This window comes from Grampus griseus (assembly GCF_964374135.1).
Source record: "Grampus griseus genome assembly, chromosome: 15".
Classification (NCBI taxonomy): domain Eukaryota; kingdom Metazoa; phylum Chordata; class Mammalia; order Artiodactyla; family Delphinidae; genus Grampus; species Grampus griseus.
In genome coordinates, this window is record NC_139009.1 from 87,835,890 (window position 1) to 87,857,770 (window position 21,881).

General features: G+C 47.0%; 1 protein-coding gene across 2 annotated transcripts in view; it reads left to right on the forward strand.

Annotated features, from left to right (window-relative positions):
* Window positions 1-5,418: 5,418 nt before the first annotated feature.
* LIMS1 (LIM zinc finger domain containing 1) overlaps window positions 5,419-21,881 on the forward strand; it is a gene marked incomplete at its 5' end in the record, with an annotated part of 94,992 nt that continues 78,529 nt past the window's right edge. For both annotated transcript variants that reach the window (XM_082672820.1, XM_082672821.1), the window contains one exon: window positions 5,419-5,531. In XM_082672820.1, coding sequence (XP_082528946.1) covers window positions 5,500-5,531 — 32 coding nt within the window. The remainder of the gene's footprint in view (window positions 5,532-21,881) is intronic.

The following is a 21,881-nucleotide window of genomic DNA, read 5'->3' on the forward strand; positions in this document are numbered from 1 at the left end:
ACGGTAAACAAGAAATTCAGGATGAGAGCTGCCTTGGATGGAGCGAGGGAAGAGGATGGTCCCAGCGGGTAACCATGTATTTATGTAAATTATTATGAAGGACCTAGCCTTTCTTTAAGTGGTGTTTTCGTGGGTTCTTACTACATTATTAAAAATAATCAACTGTGTAACAAAACGATGAACTGAAAGTGAGCCATTAATGGACCAAGGATGAAAGTGTGTCAGGAACTAAGCGTTATGATCAACCAGTTCCATGTCCCTAAAGTTTAAAACTTGAAAAATACAAGCAGTGTAAAGGTAACCCGAGGAAGCCGTTATTAACATTGTGGTTCATTCTTTGCCGTGTTTTCCTCCATGAGTGATCACACACACACACCCCCATCGCCCTCCTGACCAGCCCCTCCCCGGCCGTGACACTGTGGGACGTACGTCACCAGGTGACACACGAAGCCAGACTGGCTTCTGCTGTGACTGCACCGACCTCGTGGTGGCAGATAGCCCCGAGGGGAAGGGGAAGGAGCTGGTCCCTGTGTAGCTCAAAGGAGCAGTTTTAGGAACCTGTATAAAAGCCGAGCCTCCTTCACCTTTCAGCATCCTGTGCAAGGTCCCCTGGCCCCGGGCTCTTTCTTATCCATGTGAAGTGGGGCGTTTTCAGGAGGCCGTAGGCTCGAGCCTGGGAGTCTTCGTCTAAGCGTCCACCCTGGTCGCAGGGAGGGGGGAGGCAAGCTGGTGTCCACCTGTAGGCTGCGTGGAGGTGGGTCTGCAGAGCTACAGTAGTGCCTGAAATAGAGGCTCGTGTGCAGGTGGTGCTTCAGCACAGGGCAGAGCAAGAGACAGGGAGACCTACAGCCAAACACCCCTCACATAATGTAACATGTGGACATTTACAGACCACCATACATATTCTCCAACAACATAAGCAAAGGAAAGGACGTATACCAAAACGTGAGAATGCTTCCTTACAGTTGGGAGCAGTGGGGAGGGAGGGCATGAGTGTGAAGGGGAAAAATATGAGAAAGAAATTATGCAAGAAAATTTAAGTTAAATTGAAAAACAAGGGAATGGAAAGGATGTGAGAAGGGCCTTGCATTAATTACTAACAATAGTGGAATGATTAACAAGTTTTCCCCCTAGGGTTAAAACCAATTAGGACTCTATTTTTTCATGTGCCTGTTCTTGCTTGCAAATCTGATCGTTTCATTCCCTTTACTCGGTGGTTCTCAAGGTGTGCTCCCCAGACGGCAGCCACAGCACCTCCAGGGAGCTGGTTAGAAATGCAAGTCTCAGCCCCACCCAGACGCCCTGCATCAGAACCACAGGCCAGAGGCCCAGCAGGCAGGGTCTAACATGCACGCTGTGTGTTTCTGGTCCGCACTCAAGTTTGGGAACCACCGGTCCCTGGGACTTAGCAACAAGGATCTACTGGAGCCTGCAGAGAGCTGAGGTCAGATTAGAGAAGAAACTGGTGTGAGGACAGTGAGAGGAAACAAGTTTTATATATTTTTTCGATTCTTTTCTATTATAGATTATTACAAGATATTGAATATAGTTCCCTGTGCTATACGGTAAATCCTTGCTGTTTATCTACTTTATATACGGTAGCATGTATCTGTTAGTCCCAGTGGCATTGGCAGTTTTTAAAAACTTCTCAGGTAATTCTAACAGCCAGGGTCGAGATCCATTGATCTATAAATAAATGGAATATACAGTGCAGCTGTTAAAAATAATGAACTAGAGATATCCGTATTGAAGTGGAAGACTGTCCAGGATATATATTTTTAAAATATTAAGATGCAAAATAGTATATATAGTGCCATTTAAGAAAACATACACAGTTGCTAAACGTATAGAAAACATCTGGGAAAACAGACACCAGACTGTTTTCAATTACTATCTCTGCAACATGAGATCACAGGTATTCCAATATGCTGTCTCTTGATAAGTTACATGTTTATGTAATGTTTGAATTCCTGAATAGTAAACAGTATTGACAATTGTTACGCTTCTATGTAACTGGCATTGTCCTCAGTGCTTCTATTGTCTTTTTTTCCCCTACTGATTCCCCAGTGCCTAGAACAGTGCCTGGCACCAATATTTGTTGAAAGGTGAATCTTGTTTAATCCTCTAACAAACTTATGAAGTAGGCCCTGTTATTATTTCCTTTTTGAGGAGGAGTCTGAAGCAGGGAGAAGGTAAACCACTCAGCAGGTGGCTGGGAGGATTTGAACGCGAATGTGCCTGAGGCCACACCCTTCCCTCTCAACCAGGACACATCACGTATGAGCAGAGCTCTTCTGCTATGGAGCCAGAAACGAGATGAGTATATATCACCTGAGGATGCAGGAAAAAGCTGTCTAACTAACCCACCATTTCTGGACAGATAAACGCTGTTTTCCCTGTCCTCCTATTACGTACTTGTCTATTGGAGATCCATGGAGGATGAAAAGAAGAAAAACCACATTAAGTAAGTGTTTATTGTGAATACAACCCCTAAACTATTTCCAATCATATGCCTTTTGTGTGTAAATGTGTGTCCACATACGTATAACACATAAACTTACAAATACCAAATTTCATTTTCAAAAGCCGAGTCATGAGAGGCAAAACAGAAATGAACGAAGCAGTCTTGCAGACATTGTGGTTTCATCCTGAGAGACTCCAGGGAAATATGAACAATAAGAAACACACTTTAACATTTAAGACCAAGAGACAGTATTTTTTTCCGTCTTTGTGACAGACATTGGTCAACCACGGAAGCAGCTCACCCAGATAACCGTCCACAGACAGGATAACTATGATGAAATGCACTACTGCTTTAAAACCACCAATGAGAGACCCAGAGGTAGCCAGTTTCTAGCCAAGTGTCCTGAAGTGACAGCAAGATTAATAGATCACAAACTACAGTATGTTGGAAGCAAGCTACCATGAAAAGAAACCTGCTTTATAAAATATAACCACAACAACAATGAAGCAAAGCAATTGATATGAAATTAATCTCTTACTTTTGGGAACATTTGGAATATATACGCAAAACAACCCCAACTCTTTATTCGAAAAGAAGTGGGAGATGAAATTTGTTGGGAGATGAGATATCAAGACAAGTCTCTAAATATTTTGATTTTTTCTTTAAAAATTAATACGTATTCTTTTCTAGAAAACAAAGAAATATAGGAAAACATCACATAGATTGCTCTCCAAACAAATCAGAACTACTGTTGATATTTAAGCATTTTTAACCAGTTGTAATTCACACACTGTATATAAAATTTTTAACTTATCCCATACAATTAACCACACTGCATATTTTCTCAAATTACTACTGTCTTATAATTTGAATTTTTAATACTCCATTAAGGAAATATATTTTGTGTGCATGTTCTCCCCTCTTTCTAATCCCTAGACCCTCTACAGATCCAACTTCTGTTACTAGTTTCTTGCATATCTTATATTTCCAGATATTTCTTAATATACAAGTGGTGTGTGTGTGTGTGTGTGCGCGCGCACATGTGCCTGTGGGTGGTGTCTCCCTTTTCTCTTCCCTCAAACGGCAGCATACTAAACAAACTTTTCTCCCTTTCATTATTTCCTTACTTGAAATATATTGCAGAGGTCATTCTTTATTACTACAAATCATGTGCCTTATTTTTTTAAACTGTTGTAAAATATACATAACATAAAATTGACCTTAAACGTTTTTAAGTGTGCAGTTCAGTAACGTCAAGTATATGCACACTGTTGTACAACCAACCTCCAGAGCTTTTTCATCTTTTATTTTTTAAATTAATTAATTAATTTGTTTTTGGCTGCGTTGCGTCTTTGTTGCTACGCGCTGGCTTTCTCTAGTTGTGGCGAGCAAGGGCTACTCTTGGTTGCGGTACGCGGGCTTCTCATTGCGGTGGCTTCTCTTCGTTGTGGAGCATGGGCTCTAGGGGCGCAGGCTTCAGTAGTTGCAGCGTGTGGACTCAGTAGTTGTGGCGCACGGGCTTAGTTGCTGCACGGCAGGCGGGATCTTCCAGGACCAGGGCTCTAACCCGTGTCCCCTGCATTGGCAGGTGGATCCTTAACCACTGCGCCACCAGGGAAGTCCCAGAGCTTTTTCATCTTGCAAAACTGAGAGTGTACCTGTTAATCAAAACTCCTTACTTCCACCTCCCCCAGCCTCTGGCCACCACCATCTACTTTCTGTCTCTATGAGTGTGACTCCTCTGGGGACCTCATATAAGTGGAATCAGACAGTATTTGTCCTTTTTTGTCTGACTTATTTCACTCAGCACAATGTCCTCAAGTTTCATCAGTGTTGTAGCATACGTCAGAATTTCCTTCCTTTTTAAGGCTGAATAATATTACATTGTATGGATGGACCACATTTTGTTTATCCATTTCTCCATCCTTTCGCATTTGTGAATAATGCTGGCAATGAACTTGGGTGTACAAATATCTGCTCTAGCCCCTGCTTTCAACTCTTCTGGATGAATACCCAGGAGTGGGATTGCTGGATCATACGGCAACTCTCTTTTTAGTTTTCTGAGGACCCTTCGTACTGTTCTCCACACTGGCTGCACCAGTGTACATTCCCACCCGCAGTGCACCAGGGCCCCAGTTTCTCAACCAACACAACACCCTGCGTCTGAGGTCGGTTCCATTTGCATTTCCCTGATGACTAGTGATGTTGAGCATTTTTTCATGTGCTTATTGGCTATTCTTATTTTTTTTTACATCTGTGTAGTACTATGTGTATAAACCGTGATTTATTTAATTAATGTTCTGGTTAAACAAACCTCCTCAGTTACTCTTAAAAACAAACTGCATTGGCCCTGCCTGTACAAGCGTGTGGCCAGTTGTGTTCCGCTGCCGCACGCCGCCCACCCCCACTGCAGTCCTCCGTAAGGGGCAGCCGCCACCCCTCGGGGCTCACCGGGTTCCCCGGAACGCTCCGCGAGAACTGTCCGTAAACGGGGTCTTCAGCGCTGCTGCAGCTCCAGGAGCGGCCCCACAGCGCGCACCGGGTCAGAGCGGAGCTGACTTCACATCAGCACCTACACCGCCCACCTTCCCCGCCCGCGGGATTCTGGTGCCGGGACAGCGGAGCAGGACGGAGGGCGACGCGGCCCCTCACCCCGACCGCGCCGTGCCCTCACGCCCCGGGACAGAGTCCGCCTCCGCTAGGGGGGGGCCTCGGCGCGCGGGGAGGGGCGGCCTGAAGGCGAGGGCAGAGCCAAGGCGGGGCGGGGCCCACATAGGGGCGGGGCCCACATAGGGGCGGTCCAGGGGGCGAGGCCTAAATGGAGGCGGGGCCGACATCCGGGCGGGCGGTTCCGGGGGTGGGTGGGTGGAGCCTGCTGGGCGGGGCCGAGCCTAGGTGGGCGCGGCCTCCGCCCCCGCCCCGCCCCTTCCTGCCAGTCCGCGCAGCGAGGAGGAGCGGCGGGAGCGGCGGCAGCGGCGGGAGCGGCGCGGGTACGCGGTGCGGGTTCGCGGTGCGGGTTCGCGTGGCCGCCGGAGATGCTGGGCGTGGCGGCAGGAATGACCAACAGGTAAGGCCGCGGCGGCCGTGAACCCGCAGCCGGAGCCGGAGCCACGTCGGCGGCGCTGCCGGCCCCTCCCCGTGCGCTGACGGACGGGCCTGCAGAGCCGGCGGCCCGAGTGGACCGCGTCCCGGCCCGGCGCTCCCCACGCCCGGCGCTCGCAGCCCGGCTCGGGTTGCGAGAGGCGTCCGTGAGGGAGGGGACGTCTCAGGGCTCGAGATTTACCGAATTAGAAACGAAACTGAGACTTTAAAGGACATTGACTCATTCATTAAACGTAAAATAAGTCTGTGATCTCAACATACATAACGCATGCTTTATGAAAATAGCATTTTCCTAAACAAAAATTAGTGTGACGAGAGCCCTGCTCTTACATTTTGCATATCTCCTAAATGTCTGCATTTTCCTGCCTGCTCTGCTTTCAGTCCATTGCGGTCCGTTTTGGTTGAAGTCTGAAGAAAATCTGCTCCTAACCAGACGTGTGGTTGGAAAAGGGAGCAGTAGTACTTTAATAGCTTTTCACGTAGTTGCGGTAGTTTTCGTTATTACTCCAAAACTAGACAAGCTTAATGTTTCTTAAAGATTAGTTTGATGTGGAGTCTGAAGCCTTACAAGGAGGTTTTCACTCTCCATGACATTAAAATTCACCGTCTGCCCTGCAGTTGGAAGGGGCTTGTGCCCGTTGTAACATCACCCTCATTTGGAAAATGTTGATTCACTGAGTTAGGCAGCCCTTCCAAATGTTGACACATCTCTTTATACACCATCACTAAATAACATTTCTTAATATCACGGCTGATCGCCTTAGAAACTCTCTAAGTTTGAGAAGCTGTCAAACTCCAGGTGGTGGATACAAGTTTTCCAATATTTTAATTTTCAGTTGAAAGCTTGATTTTTATTATTGATAGGAAACTCTTGGCAATTGTTTTCTTCAAAGTAACAGACTCACTTTGTTTAGTTTCAAGAAATGTCTGCCAAGTGCAAGTCTAAAAACCATAGTTTGTTATTCTTTCTGGTAAAAATGGTAGACCATGAAAAAAAGCATCTAATTCAGCCGGCACTGGATCACACTCGTGCTTTCCCTGCAGACAATCGTCTTACTGTGGTATGCAGCCCAAGTGCTTTGTTCATCACAAGAAACAGAATACAAGGTCAAAGTTCGAGATTTAATAACAGTAATTTGTATTGCTTCATCAAGGACTTTTTTTTGTTTTTAAAAAAATTTATTGAAAATTCAATCAATACAAAATTTAAAATATATGTAAGATATAAAGAATGAAAATACAGTGTATAAAATATGAATTAAGAGTAGAACCAAAAAAAAAAAAAAAAAAGAGTTTAACCCTTTCCTTTTAAGAGCCTTGATCGTCTCCTGGTCCCATCCCATTCCCATCCTGAATTTTCCCTTCACAATCCCTTGCTTTTTTGTGTGGTATTAAGCACATTCATAATGTTGTGTGGCCATCGCTGGCATCTGTCCATCTCCAGAACTCTTTTTTCTTGCGAAACTGAAACTCTGTCCATTAAACAGCTTCCCATTCCCCTGTCCCTCCAGCCCCTGGTCTCCCCTGTTGTATTTTATGTCTCTGATTTAGACTATTCCAGGTTCCTCATATAAGTAGAATCATCCAGTCTTTGTCTTTTTATGACTGGCTTATTTCACTCAATATAGTGTCCTCAGGGTTCATCCATTTTGTAGCCTGTGTTAGGATTTCCTTTCTTTTTAAGGCTGAATAATATTCCATTGTGTGTTTATACCATTCATTTGTTTATTCGTTCATCCTTCAATGGACATTTGAGTTGTTTCCACCTTTTGGCTATTGTGAATAACGCTGCTATGAACATGGGTGTACGTTTTTTAATAGAAACTTTTATTGAGAGAACTGTAGGTTCACATGCAGTTGTAAGAAATAGTATAGAAAGATCCAGTGTATCCTCTACCCAGTTTCCCCCATTGATAACGTTTTGCAAAGCTGTAGTGCCGTCCCAGCCACAATACTGATGGTCATACAATCCATTCATCTTATTCCGATTTCCCCAGTTTTACCTGTAGTCGTGTGTGTGTTGTGTAATTTTATCACGAGTGTGGGTGTGTGTATCCACCGAGGTCCAGATAGAGGACAGTTAGTGCCCTCACCCCAAGGGTCCCTCCTATTCCATTTTCCTCTGTGTTCTCCTCCGCCTGCTCTTTAAACCACACATCCATTCAGCATCTCTAAAATTTTGTTATTTCAGAAATACTGTATGAGTGGAATCATACCGTCCTTAACCTTTTGGGATTGCGTTTTAAACAAGTCAGCTTAATTCCCTGGAGACTCGTCCAGGCTGTTGTGTGTATTGTAGTTTCTCCTCAGGGTGGTGTATATAGGACGGCTTAACTGTCAAATGAGGAACAAATGAAGGACGTTTGGGCTGTTTCCGGTTTTGGCTATTAATAATAAGGACATATGGACGTTTGTGGACAGGTTTTTGGTGTCACCATAAGCGTCCCTTTCTCTGGAATAATTGTCCAAGAGAGCAGTGGCCGGGTGCATGGTGATTCCATGTTTAGCTTTCTCAGGAGCATAGACTTTCCCAGAGTGGCTGGGGCAACACCGCTTTCATCAGGGACACTGAGAAGGGAAAGGGGTGTTCTTCCCCTGCAGGTGCCTGGGGTGAGGCGCTGGGTCCCATCACCGCTGCCCCTGCCTTGATTGGTGCTAGGGGCTGGCATTGGGCCCACGGCTGCCTTTGCACCATCAGTGAAAATGCCTCCACCGCGCGGAGGGCCCAGCATCTTCCCGGAGCTTCTTAGCATTATTATGAAAACACTTTTCATCCCCCGGCTTCTTGAAAAGGTCTGGGGACCCTCCAGGGTTTCGAGACCACCCTTTGAGAACCACTGTTAACATAACCTGAAATCATGAGGGAAATGCAGATATTTGGAATATTTAAAAAGGGAAATCTACAAAGAGCTTTCTTAGAAATGTGAGGCAAATGCTTGTTGTAGTGAGTGCTTTCTAGTTGGAGGGAGTTTCAGTGGGACTTGAAGAACCACTAGGGGAAAAGCAGCTTTTGCCCTGAAGGGTTTTTCCAGGCACGATGCCAGCGTGTTATGAAGAGGTGGTGTCCTGGCAGCGAGGGTCTTCGTAGGTCTTCAGTGCTCTCTGCCTGTTTGTGCGCTGAGGAAATCGAGCACTTAGTTTAAGGAAACTGATGAAAACTTGGTAGCGGGAAAGGTGCCTCAGTTCTGGTTGCCGTGTGCCCTGCAGGCCTAGGGCTGTCAGGACCGCTGTCTTGACTGTTCATCGCCCCCCTTGCCTTTGGGGTGACCCTGAACCACCCCTGGACGCTCTTTCTCCTGCTGGGTGTGGGTGCAGTGCGTGGCCTTCCCTTTCCTCCCCGAGGGGACCTTCCTGCCCTCCTCAGGGTCCGGGGGCCTGCAGTGGGGAAGGCAGATCCAGGCCGGTGATGGAAGCACAGAGCCTTACCCCAGGAGCCTCTGTTTTCAGTAATCTTGTGTCTGTTCCTCAGAAGATCATGTAAATAAACCTCAGCGTAGGTCACGTTCTCAACTAGGGCTGCCCTTAAATAGAAGGAAAGCATCTCAAACTGCTGGTCGATTTTACATTTCTCGTTAATTGTGCTTTAAGCTGTGGTTTCCTGCCTACAGAAATGTCATCTACGTTACACGCTGGCCCGTGGCCAGGTTGTCTTCCAAAAACTTTAATTTTAAGATACTAGAGAAGCAAGAGCTGGGGTGCCCATTGCCACGTTCCGTGGACCCTCCAGCAGCTGTGGTTTTTACCCCTTGTGCGACGACCACTCATCTCTTGTTTCATCTCATCAGACGTTTGCACGCAGGAGCTCATGGGAGAGGGGGTCACGTTCCTGCATCCTTTTCACGTCGGAGCATACTTTTTGCCTTCATGAGTCCACAGTGACATTCTGTGTGTGGGTTGGAAGGTGCAGACACAGCTGGCCGTGGCCAGTGCATCCCATGGGAGGGGAGGGCGCGGAGGGTGGAGGGTGAGCTTGGGCTGGGACGCGCAGGAGCGACGTAGCTCACCTGAGGTCACGTAGGGCCCCATGCAGCAGTAAGAAAGATCCAGTGTATCCTTCACCCCGCTTCCCCATTGATAACATTTTGCAAAATGGTGGTGCGTGAGCCAAGCCGCAGTATCGACGGTCATGCAGTCCCTCGATCTCACTCGGATTTCCCTGGTTTTACCTGCGGTCCTGACCCTAGGACATCCCCATAGGCTGCAGACGCCCAGGTGAGACCTTGTCTGATGTATCTGAGCCCCATGAACATGGTAATTCTGGAAACGTCTGGATGAAGTATCAGATGTTGCCCCAGAGCTAGTGTATCACAAAGATCCCGGATGTCAACCTCTTTGAAGTGGATTCCTTTTGTGAAGCGCATCCTTGAGGACTTGGGGTTCTGAGGCCCTCGTGCTGGTGACGGTGGTTCTTCGTCCCCGGAGGCCTGGGTCTCCTCTTCACCCTGTGCGCTGTCCCCCAGGGCCAGCCCGAGAGGCCTTCCTGTTGGCGGGCTCCTCTGCTGGTGCATCTGTTAGGGAACAAGTCTGACCATCCACACAGACAGGCCATGAGGTAATTCTCACGGGGAGAGTGGGAGTCCTCGTGTCGTGTGTCTGTTTCGACTCCTGAGGCCGGGCGCATTGCCAGGCAGCACAGGGCCCACCTGGGGGGGCGTGTGGGCACAGCTGGTGGTGGAACTGGGCCGTTGGTGGGTCCTTCTCCTTCTCGACGTGGTGGATGCGGCATGTGGTTCTCAGGTGCCAGGTGGGTGTGGCTGCAGAGATTCCCAGGCGGGTGAGACGTGGTCCCAGCTCATGAGAATCTTTCAGGTTGTTGTCATTCGTGTCGGTTCCAGATTCGCCTAAAGCATCATGTTGGTCATGTCCCCCCCTCTTTTCAGAATGTTGAGAAGACTCCCGATTGCCTGTCAAATAAGGGCCAAACTGCCGCGCCTGGAGTTCAGGCTGTTCGTCACCTTCTGGCCTGTCACAGGCCCCTTGGTTCTGAAAACATCCGGTGCTCTCCCATCACAGGGCCTCTGTCCACGCGGCTCTCTTGGGCTGGAAAACCTTCCTCTCCTGTGTCTTGTCTGCAGTCGGGGCAGGATTGCCTCTGGCCCCTGGATACTGAGTTCCTGCAATGTGGACTGAGGTTGTGCGCTGGGGGCTCAGGGCTCAGAGCTTATGTCTTTCCTCCCAAAGCACTTTGGCTTCTTTTCGGGTAGTTATCAACTTCTGTTTTATGTTACAGTTATTCGTAGAGATATCTAATCTTTTCTGCCAAATTGTAGGCTCTGGAAGTAAAGGAACATCTCCATCATGTTTGTTAGACGTCCAAGAAAAAAACAAATAGGATTTAAATGAGCTTTATTTCTCCTTTTATTCCTCCATTCATTAGTGAATTGAAGAGTCCAGAGCCAGCTCTTCTGAGTGTCTGTGACAGTGCTTGAATAAACTCACAGAACTTGGGGTAAGACGAGATGGCCTTCACATGTGGTTTAACTTAACTCTGCAGGCAGAGACCCAGCACCCACGGACCACTGGGAAGAAGTTCAAATGATGTCATCCCTGTTTAGATTATTTCATTTCATGGCTAGGCTGCTCTTCTGGAAACTTTCTTAGTAATAACCATCTTTTATTAATGGCCTACGATGACACAAGTACTTTAAAGGAGTTAAACATCTGTTTCACAAATCTGACACGGCTGCACTTCGAGGCAGGATTTTTATGCCCATTTTACAGATGAGGAAACAGCACAGGAGGTTGGGAAGTCCCCGCGTCACAGGGACAGGGTGAGATGAGCCGAGGTTGATGCTGAGCTGTGCCCCCCCCCGTGGCCCCTCCCCAGGTCTCTTCCCCGGGGCCCCTCCCGTTCAGGCGAGGCTGTGGCTCCCACTTCTCCTCGCTCTCAAGGCGTCCTCTGTGTGTGGTTAATAGTTGCTCCCCGAGCATGGCAGCCGCGAGGGAGCTACCTCATCTCACTGCCGGACGGTCCTTCTTTCTGAACTTGGAGGGTCCCAATCTCACTCTGGAGGCCCAGCAGAGAATGTATCAGGTGAGATCACGTTCTTCACTTAAATTTGGTGTCTTTGTTTGTGTGTGTGTACATGTGTGTGTGTTTGTTTTCATTTTGAGCTCCTGGCTGTGCCGCGCACGTGGTGGCGACCTTGACAAATCTGGGGACCGATGTTCCAGTTCAGTGCAGGTCTGTCCGGTGCTGTCAGCCGGGGTGTGTGTAGTTACGATGCGGTGTGGAGCTCGTCGTCTGTCTTGTATGGGGGTTATTTGTGTCCAGGTACCAGAGGAGAAGTTAAAAAAGTCTTTGCGAAATTAAAGGAGGAACTGATCATTTGTCACCAGGTATTATAGCTTTGTTGTCATTAATGTAAGAAATGGGCCCCAGGCAGTGTCTCTTGAGCCCCTCAGGAGGTAGGGACATGCCAGCCTTCAACCAGGAGCCCGGTTTACTTGGCACGTCATGGGGGAGAGTCAGGAACCAGGCAGAGCTGCTCCCGAAACGTGGGCTGCAGACCTCCCCGCACGGGGGTCGTGCCAGTGCAGATGGGCCAGCCTCATCCCCTGCTTCTGGGGAAGAATGTCATGAAGTCTGTACTTTTAAACTTGTTTTATTTTTAATTAAAAAAATTTTTTTAATTTTTTGACTGCACTGGGCAGCATGCGGGATCTTAGTTCCCGGACCAGAGATCGAACCAGTGCCCTTTGCAGTGGCAGCGAGGAGTCTTAACCACTGGACCACCAGGGAAGCCCCTAAACTTTTTTTAATGGAGAGTTCAGACATAAACACAAAAAGTAGAATAATGTGTCCCCATGTCCTACCTTAGCTTTAGTCCTCACTGCCTGGCGTGACCTCACCTGTGACCGAGGCCCAGTCCTGTCCCTCTGCTCTGCCCTGTGTCGTATCCTAGAGATTTTATTTATTTTATTTTATTTTTTTGGCCTCGCAGCATGTGGGATCTTAGTTCCCCGACCGGGGATCAAACCCGCACCCCCAGCAGTAGAAGCAAGGATTCTTAACCACTGGACCGCCAGGGAAGTCCCTAGAGATTTTAATAGGTATCCTAAGATGGTAAGGACTCTTCTAGAAAAGATTTTTAAACATAACTACAACATCATTATCCCACCTGAAAAAGATTAGTACTATTTCCTGTATATCATCAACTACCCAGTTAGTGTTCAATTTTTGTTTTATCTCAAACATTCACTTTATAGTTTTTTCTGAATTGGGATCTAAATAAGGTTCATACCTTTTGAGAGCTTGATAAGTCTTTCAGTTTCTTTTAACATATAGGTACCCCTTCCATCTTTTTTTTCCCCCCTTCCTATTCTTGTGATTTTTTTTGTTGAAGAAACGGGTTCCTTGTCTTGAAGAATTTCCTACAGTCTGGATTTGGCAGGTCGCATCCTCTGGGCACAGTTTAACTTCTTTGTTCCCTATAAAGTATATAAATTGATTGTTGGATCTAAAGAAGCAGTTCTCAAACTTCTTGGTCTCAGGACCACTTTCCACTCTTAAAAATTGTTGAGGACCCTGAAGAGCTTCTTGATATTTGCTGTATTTGAAATTTAATCAACCTTTTGTATGTTAACATAAATATTTTGTGATTATTTTCCAAAGAAACAAAATAGTGAAGAGTGGAGTGGCTTTAAAATACTTTAGACGTATAGAGAAGATACTTTAAAAATACTTTTTGGGCAGATCTCGTCAATGTCTTAATGGAAGACAGCTGGCTTTCATTCTTTTGTAATACTTCATGTCACGTAGCTTCTGGAAGACTTCACAGTGACCCGTGAGAGGAGAGTGAGAGAGGCAGTTGCCGTCTTAGTGTTGGTGTGAACGTGGCCTCGACCCGCACGTCTTCTTGGAAGCTGCGGCCCAAAAGCCTGACTGGGCTCCCACACCCGTGACTGCGTGAGGGAGGGCGGTGGGTCCTCCCGTCAGGAGGCGATGATGTTGGCAGCCGTGGATGGTCAGGGCCCTCGAGCAGACCTTTTCTCTAAAGGGCCACGTGGTAGATGCTGTCACCTCGGCTCAGCTGTGCTGTTGTAGCGTGAAAGCCGCTGTAGACGGCATGTAAGTAGATGGGCACAGCTGCTTTCCAGTGACCTTTTAACTACAGACACTGAAAGCTGAATTTCATAGAATTTTCACATGTCGCAAAGTATTAACCTTTAGATTTTTTCCCAGCATTCAAACTGTTAAGAACCTGGGAAATATGGATCAGGTGGACATTTTCCTATTCCTCCCACTAAGCACGATAAACGCTGGACATTATGTATAAAACAAGCGTAAGACTGTGAAGTGTGGGGAATTCCCTGGCAGTGGTTAAGACTCGGTGCTTTCAGTGCCGTGGGCCTGGGTTTGATTCCTGGTCGGGGAACTAAGATCCCACAAGCTGCATGACGCGGCCAAAAAAAAAAGTTCTGAAATGTGGAGAGAAGAAGGCAAGCTGGCAGGGACCATGGGGCCTGATGAACAATGGGGTGATGAGTTGTCTGGGTTTTCTTTTTACACTCATATCCCCATTTTATCCCAGACTCTGGCCGTCTAGAAATGCCAGCAGGTACAGACCAAAAACATGTCACAACGAAGACTGTTCTCTGTGGGACCAGGAAAGACAGTCTAACAAGAAGAAAAATGTTTACACAGTAAATGCTCGACTTCAACCAAACACCCAGAAACAACTGTGGCCTCACCCGCACTCACGGCAGAGAAAATAGACTGGGGAACAGAGCAAAGCCTTGGGGACCTGTGGGACCTTGGAATTCTGAAAGCAGAGGAGGAAGCGCGTGGGGTGGAAAAGGCCCAGAGGAAATAATGGCTAAAGATTTCCCCAAGTTGGCAAGAAATGTAAACCTACAGATTCAAGAGGCTGCACACACCACAAATAGGATAAACCCAAGAAAATTCAGGCCAAGACGTATCATAATTAAGCTCCTAAAAACTAAAGACACTAAAAAAAAAAACAACCTTGAAAGGGACTTCCCTGGTGGTCCAGTGGCTAAGAGTCTGCGCTTCCAGTGCAGGGGACCTGAGTTCAATCCGTGGTCAGGGAACTAGATCCCATATGCCACAACTAAGAGTTCACATGCCACAGCTAAAGATCTCGCGTGCCGCAACTAAGACCCGGTGTAGCCAAATAAATAAAGAGATAAATATTAAAGCAACAACAACAAAAACCAACCTTGAAAGCAGCCAGAGCAAATTGACACCATTCGTTTATGGGAAGAAATTGGAAAGACAATAGGTTTTCATCAAAGACTCTGGAGGTTAGAGGGAAGCGGCACAGTGTTTTTGGTGTTGGACTCTTACATCTCCAGAAGTGGGGGACTGAAAGGTCTTTATAAGGACCCTGCAGATCTCAGCTCCCTCTAAGCTTCTGTTAGAAACACAGGCTGGCTTCTCCAGATGCAGACTGTCTGGCTGAGAACTGCAGTTGTTTGGATTTGAAATTTTGCATGGAAAGGGTGGGAAGGTATGAAGCCCCTCGGTGCCACTGGAGTAGAGCTCAGGGCGGGTCTTGGAGCCTGTGTCTGAGCTTGTCCGGGCTGTGTGCTAGCCTCACGTCACAGGGGAATGTTGACCGTTGGTGATGACTTGGGCCTTAGTAACGATTGTCCTGAACCTCGTCTGTGTGTGCAGCGCTTTGGGGTTTATGAAACCTTTTGCCTCTTCCCCCAGTCCCTACCTTCCCAGCCCCATTTGTGACTCATCTGCCCCTTCCTTCCCCCAGGTCCCTCGGAGAAATGTGTTCTGAGAACTGTTTGAAGTTAGGACACACCTTTTTCTTTTGTGTCTTCAGGTTTTTACATACCCTGTTTCCCAGTGTTTTGTGCCTTGTGAGGTGTTCCGTCCTCTGGGTTCGTTTCTGGAGTCATCTTTTCCATGCTGCCTTGGCAGTCCAGCCCTGTTGTTCCCCCTCCTCCCTCCCCAGCCCCCCTGCCGGCCCCGTGCACCATGACCCCAATGGTATAAAACCTGCCACGTGGCTTGTGAGGGGTGATTCCCCAGAGCTCCACCCTACACCCCACTCCCTTCAGAGGTGGTTTCTCTCCGTTCGACCCGTGTCCCAGGATCTAGCGACAATGCCTGGCGCCCCTTAGATGCTCAGTAAGGAGGTGAATGACCAATAAGATAAATACGAACATCCTTGCTTTCGCATGAAGAATCGGAGATTTGGGAATTTGAAAGATGCGCTCAGGGTAGGAAGCTGACCCAGGAAGGAGCTGGAGCTTGAATTCTGGTGACTTGATTCCAGGGATGTTGGGTTTTCCAGCTGGAGCACTGGCCCATTGGCGCTCCCGTACCCCTGCCAGCTCCATGTTACCGGGATGAAAAGAGCTGTGCGATCAGATGTTGCCACGGGAAGGAGCCTGTGCTCAGACCCCAGCTTCGCGTTTACCCGCCGGGGGTGCCCGGCTTGCCTCTGCCTCGGGTGCGGAGTGAAGGGAATAGTGCTGGTCACGGAGTTAGACCAGTTTCCACGTGTGAGACATCCAGACGAACGGGGCCCCGCACGTCACGCGCACTCCATGCTGGTTGTCCGGAAAGAGGGAGGAGAGGAGGTTTCCTGAGCACAGGTGAACACGTGACAACTCTGAGCTCACAGGCCTGGGGGCCGCGTTTTGCGGACTTCCCACCTAGACGGTTAACTCCTTAGGGTTCGGCTGATGTCGTGATGCTGCAGTTGAAGGCATTTCCTGTCTTAGCTGCCGCACTTCTGAGAAGGGAAGCTTCCTCTTCCTCCGTGACTACTTGGTAACCCGGTGGAACCAGGTGACAGATGATGCGCGCTGTCAGGTGACTCGGTCCAGGTCCCTCTCCGTGTCTGCAGCTGCCCCACACTCACGCCCTGAGCCTCGTGCTGGACGGGAGCCCTGCACGCGGACGAGCACGTGGTTGTGGTGCCCGTGATCGTCGTGCTCCCATTCCACGAGGGCTCGGTTGGGGCCGAGACCCGTGCTCTGAGCCGTGCGCCCTCCCTTGGTGGGGGCGGGGCTCCTCCAGGAGCTCATGAGCCCCCGATCCTGCCCAGGAGGTTGACCCCGGCCAGGTCCCCATCCAGGCGGTGGCCCTGCGGGCGGGGCTTCTGTGGGAATTGCCGGCGTCCTACCGTTTCCACCGGAGGACAGCTGGGGAGGGGCGGGATGTGGTGACGTCAGTCGAGGACGTCTCTCTCGAATCCTTGGAACGTGATGGGGAGATCACCAGCCGCGGCCTCGAGTGCCTGGACGCCCTCAAGGGCAGTCGTGCCGTCATCCTGGGCTCACAGAGGCACATGCAGAAACGTAAAAACGACCCCTGCTAATCAGTAATGAGCACATAATTAAAGAAGGGACCTCTGGCGTCTGGCTTATGCCTTCCTTCCAGCTTGGATTTATTCTTCAGAGGTTTGAATATGGGTTAAGACTGAGCCTGACTCCTCGGGCTTGAGCTGAATGCCTCTTTCTGCTATTCTAATGGGAAATCTTACAACAAAAGAAATATTCGTTCACTACTTTCAAATTTTCTCATTCAGAGAGTGTGTGGTAAAATGGTGTCCAGAACATCAGAGTTTAAGGTCATTGCCCACATTAGAATACCCCAGTTCCCTTGGGTCCTAACGGATGGCTGTCAGAACTGTTCTTTCTGTGGAGCACAGTGTAGATTTTGTCACCGTGAGGCATGTGTCAGGGATGAGAGCGTGGTCTTCATTAGAATCTTGAGGTGGAGTAATTCATCCGCCAAACGAGCAGCCTTTGTCTGTGGAGTGTGGGTAGTGACGTTTTTGTAAAAGCCAGGGATCCTTGGCTTACAGGGAACACGGCTGAGACTAGTTTTCTGTTTTCAAAAATGAGTCTGAGGGACTTCCCTGATGGCGCAGTGGTTAGGAGTCCGCCTGCCAATGCAGGGGACACGGGTTCAAGCCCTGGTCCGGGAAGATCCCACATGTCACAGAGCAACTAAGCCCGTGCACCACAACTACTGAGTCTGCGCTCTAGAGCCTGTGAGCCACAACTACTGACCCCCGTGCCACAACTACTGAAGCCTGCGCGCCTAGAGCCCGTGCTCCACAACAAGAGAAGCCACTGCACTGAAAAGGCCGTGCACCGCAACAAAGAGTAGCTCCCGCTCGCCGCAACTAGAGAAAGCCCGCGTGCAGCAACGAAGACCCAACGCAGCCAAAAATAAATAAATTTTTTAAAAAATGAGTTTAAGATAGTAGGAGCTTCAGCTCCTACTAGAACCTGGAAAGTTCTGTTAGCACTTAGCTGGTTTCGGGTGATTGAGTACATTTACATGATTGAGGATGATGATGAAAAAAATACGTTTAAAAAAATTTTTAAGATATATGTATAGGACACTAGGTTGTCTGTGTTATAAGACAGACCAGAATCACAATGATGTAACTTTGAAGTGGGTGCCAAGCTAATGTCTGAGATAATTTAATGGTGGTTCTGGACTTAATGTCCTTTTTTTTTTTTTTAAATGCTGGCTTACTCGCATCAGGAAGTGAGAGCACTTTTTGTCTCTTGGGCATTTGCCAGATTTGCACAAAGCAGGAGGCATCTGCAGTTGTCTGTTTAAGGCAGTTTCTTCATGCTTTTAACAGAATGTGTTAGCGTGGGTACTTATGCGTATGTAAGCTACGTGATTGTTGCTTCCCTGTGTTAGACCTGGGCTTTCCAGCCTTTGTCAGGTGCTTTCCCCTCTCTAGTGTTACTGGTGATGACAAAGGACATCGGTGAAGTTTAGAAAGTGGTGCTTAATTTTATTATATAGCTGTCTATTGAATTTGACAAAAGACAAAAAAGTCCCAGCGATTCCTCAAAATTTTAGAGGTCTGTTTTTTCCCACAAAGGTCATTTGAGGACCGTGAGACCAGACTTAAGAAGCGTTTTCCCAGCTTGAGCCCTTTTGATTTTTAAAATAAAGAAACACCCACATCGCTTTCTGATAATACGTTTGGTCATTTAGATGCTTTCTATGAAGGAAGTTGTGGTGATAGTTTCTGGAACGTGAAGGCTGCAGCAGACAGATTAAGTGGGTGATGGGGAAGCCAAGGATACAGGGCTTGGGAACTTTTTAGAAATGAAGCTTTGTTTTGCGCAGCCTTGGTTAATCATGCCTCCCAGGAGGAAGCATTGCTAGAGATTAGCTAAACAAATGGGATGAAAGTCAAAATTTGAGGTTGGATTTGTTAGATAAATTTTGATTAAAGGGCTTAAGTTGTAAGAATGCTACATTGTCCCACAAAAAGCTGCTGATGCTTTTTGGGATACCTGTGTATCCCACGCCCAAGTGACAATGCAGAGCACACAGGAGGCACTCAGTAAGTGCTTGTCAAATGAATAAGTAATGGTGTCATATGTTTTATTTGGTGTGTATGGGGTTTGGCTTAGTGAGGTAGAGCTCTTTAAATGTTGCCGTATAATAACACATGAGTAAATGCTAATAAACATGCCCTCAGTCAGCATTAAAATAGATTTGAAGGCTCATTTCAACTCCATGTAATTTCAGTAATTCTGTGCAGTATTTCAGCATTTCTTCTCTCCCTCAGGATTAGTGCAGGAACAGTTCTCGGACATGGGAAGATGCTGTTCTGCACCAGTGAGGCTTCCAGGGGAATGGATGAAATCTTCTGGATCACACATGAACATTTTTTCTTGTGAACTTCTTCAGTTTTCCATATTAATATATAGCTTCAATACCATTAATCAGAATTCCAGGTGGGCGTCTTCTGGTAAAATTGATAGCATTATCCCGACGTTTCTTTCTTTGGAGGAATAAAGGGGCAAGAATAACAGCAGGTTACTGCAGGGAAGAATGTGGTGTGTGGGGGGGACATGAGCCGTGTTGGCTGTTTACACATCATAGTTCATCACACAAGCTCTGTGATAACGAGTTTTTCAGGGGGAAAGAGGCAAATTATTCAATTAGTGTCCCACAAATGGTGAGATCATTTGTTAGCAGTTGGGGGGGGAAACCAGTTTATAGCTTTATAGCCTTATATTACATCAGAAGAAATTCCAGATGGATAATATTTAATAGTTACTTATAAAATTCAGCCAGATAAATGCTAAAATAAAATAGAAATGTTTATTAACTTTTTCAGAATGAGAAATACTTTTTAATTTTTTAAAATTAATTTATTTCTGGCTGCGTTGGGTCTTCGTTGTTGCGCGTGGGCTTTTCTCTAATTGAGGAGAGTGGGGTCTGCTCTTCATTGCGGTGCGCAGGCTTCCCATTGTGGTGGCTTCTCTTGTTGTGGAGCACGGGCTCTAGGTGTGCGGGCTTCAGTAGCTGTGGCACGCGGGCTCTAGAGCGCAGGGTCAGTAGTTGTGGCACACGGGCTTAGTTGCTCCGCGGCATGTGGGATCTTCCCGGACCAGGGCTCGAACCTGTGTCTCCTGCATTGGCAGGCGGACTCTTAACCACTGCTCCACCAGGGAAGCTCCAGCAGGCGGATTCTAACCAGGAAAGTCCTAGAATGAGAAGTACTTTTTAAATTCAGAAGTTTTAGGAACAAATTACAAAAGGAAAGACATTTGAATAAGAATAAATTAAATTTCTGAAAATTAAGAACAAAAAACAGACTGGGAAAAACACTTGCGACAAAAGCAACATAGAAAATATTAGTATTATGCATTGATCAGAATATGAAAACCCTAGTACATGTGTAGGGAAAAGAACGTGAACAGAGATACTATAACAAAATAGAAACAAAAGAGGAAATATAATTAATGTACAAAAGTACAAAAAGTGTTCCAGCGTGATTAGTGATTCATCAAAGAAATAAAATAGACATTATCAGTTGCCTACAATATTAGCAGATCTTATTAAAAACATAATTATCTTGTATCTCTGGCATGAGGGTATATTTGTAAGATTTGTTAGGAAAATAATCTGGCAGTATGTATCAAGTCTGAAATGGTTTATAACTTGTAATCCAGAATACCCACGTCTGTAAATCAAACCCAAGAAAGTAATTGTAAACGTGAAGAGAATTTGATGTGAAATGATTTTGGCGGCGTTATCTATACTACAGTTTGTCCTACATTTTAATTCAGTTCTGACACTATCCGCCTGGAGTGTAAGATTAACCAGTTTTGAGAGCACCATTCGGTGGTATTAAATACATTCATAATGTGCAACCGTCCCCACCATCCGTCTCCAGAACTTTCACCTTGTAAAACTGAACCTCTGTCCCCACTAAACGTCAGCTCCCCGTCCCCTCCCCCAGCCCCTGCCCCACCATCTACTTTCTGTCTCAGTGGATATCACACAGGATTTGTCCCTTTGTGTCTGGCTTATTTCACTCGGCACAGTGTCCTCAAGGTTCATCCATTCTGTAGCCTGTGTCAGCATTTCTTTCCTTTTTACGGCTCAGTAATAATCCATTGTATGTGTAGACCCACAGTACAAGGATGACTGGAAGCGGCTTCCTTGTCTTGTTTCTGATCTTTTGGGGAAAGCGTTCATCTTTTGACCATTAAGTATATCTCTTTTATTCCTAGTTTTCGGAGTGTTTTTTATCATGAAAGGCTGCTGAAATCCTTTTTCTACGCCCGTTGAGAGAATCGGGGATTTTGGTTTTTGTCCTTTAGGCTGTAAATATGGTATATTACATTGATTGATTTTTGGATATTAAACCAAACTTGCATTCCTAGGGTAAATTCCACTTGATCACGGTGTAAAATCCTTTTTAGATGTTTGCAGTGTTTTATTTTTTAGGTTTCCTTAGGTTTTCTTTTTTTTGTTTTGGGGTGGTTTTTTTTTTTTTGAGGATTTTTGAGTCTGAGTTCATAATCGCTGTGTTCTATAGTTTTCTTATTTTGTGTCTGGTTTTGGGTGTCAAGGTAGCACTGGCCTCATGCGGTGAGTTGGGATGTGATCAACACCCGTTATGTCCGCTGACCATGAATTCACAGCTCCTGGTGCATTCTTCTTGTTAATGGTTCTTGGGAACGGTGCGTCTCTGGTCTCGGGGAACCCGGGTATCTTTTTCTGTGGCTTGTTTCTTTCTCTGGTCATTTTCCTTTGCACGTTTGAGGAAGACAGTTCTGTTTCTAGAGTGTGTGAGGTGAGCCCTTGTGGCAGGACTTGTGCCTTGTTTACAGCCGTGTCAGCCGTGCAGTGTGGACCCTTCCAGTTTGGGGCTTTCCTTTGGGAAAGTACCGTTCGTTGATGTCTGAAGTGCCCTCTTTGTTGGCCATAAAACACAGAAGGAATCGCTCCATGTTTGCAAAGGGGCACAGAGTACATGTGCTGATGGACCCCGTCCCCTTGTCAGGTGAAGGGCTCTGGGTCGTCTCTGAAGCTGAGTGACCTGTCCTG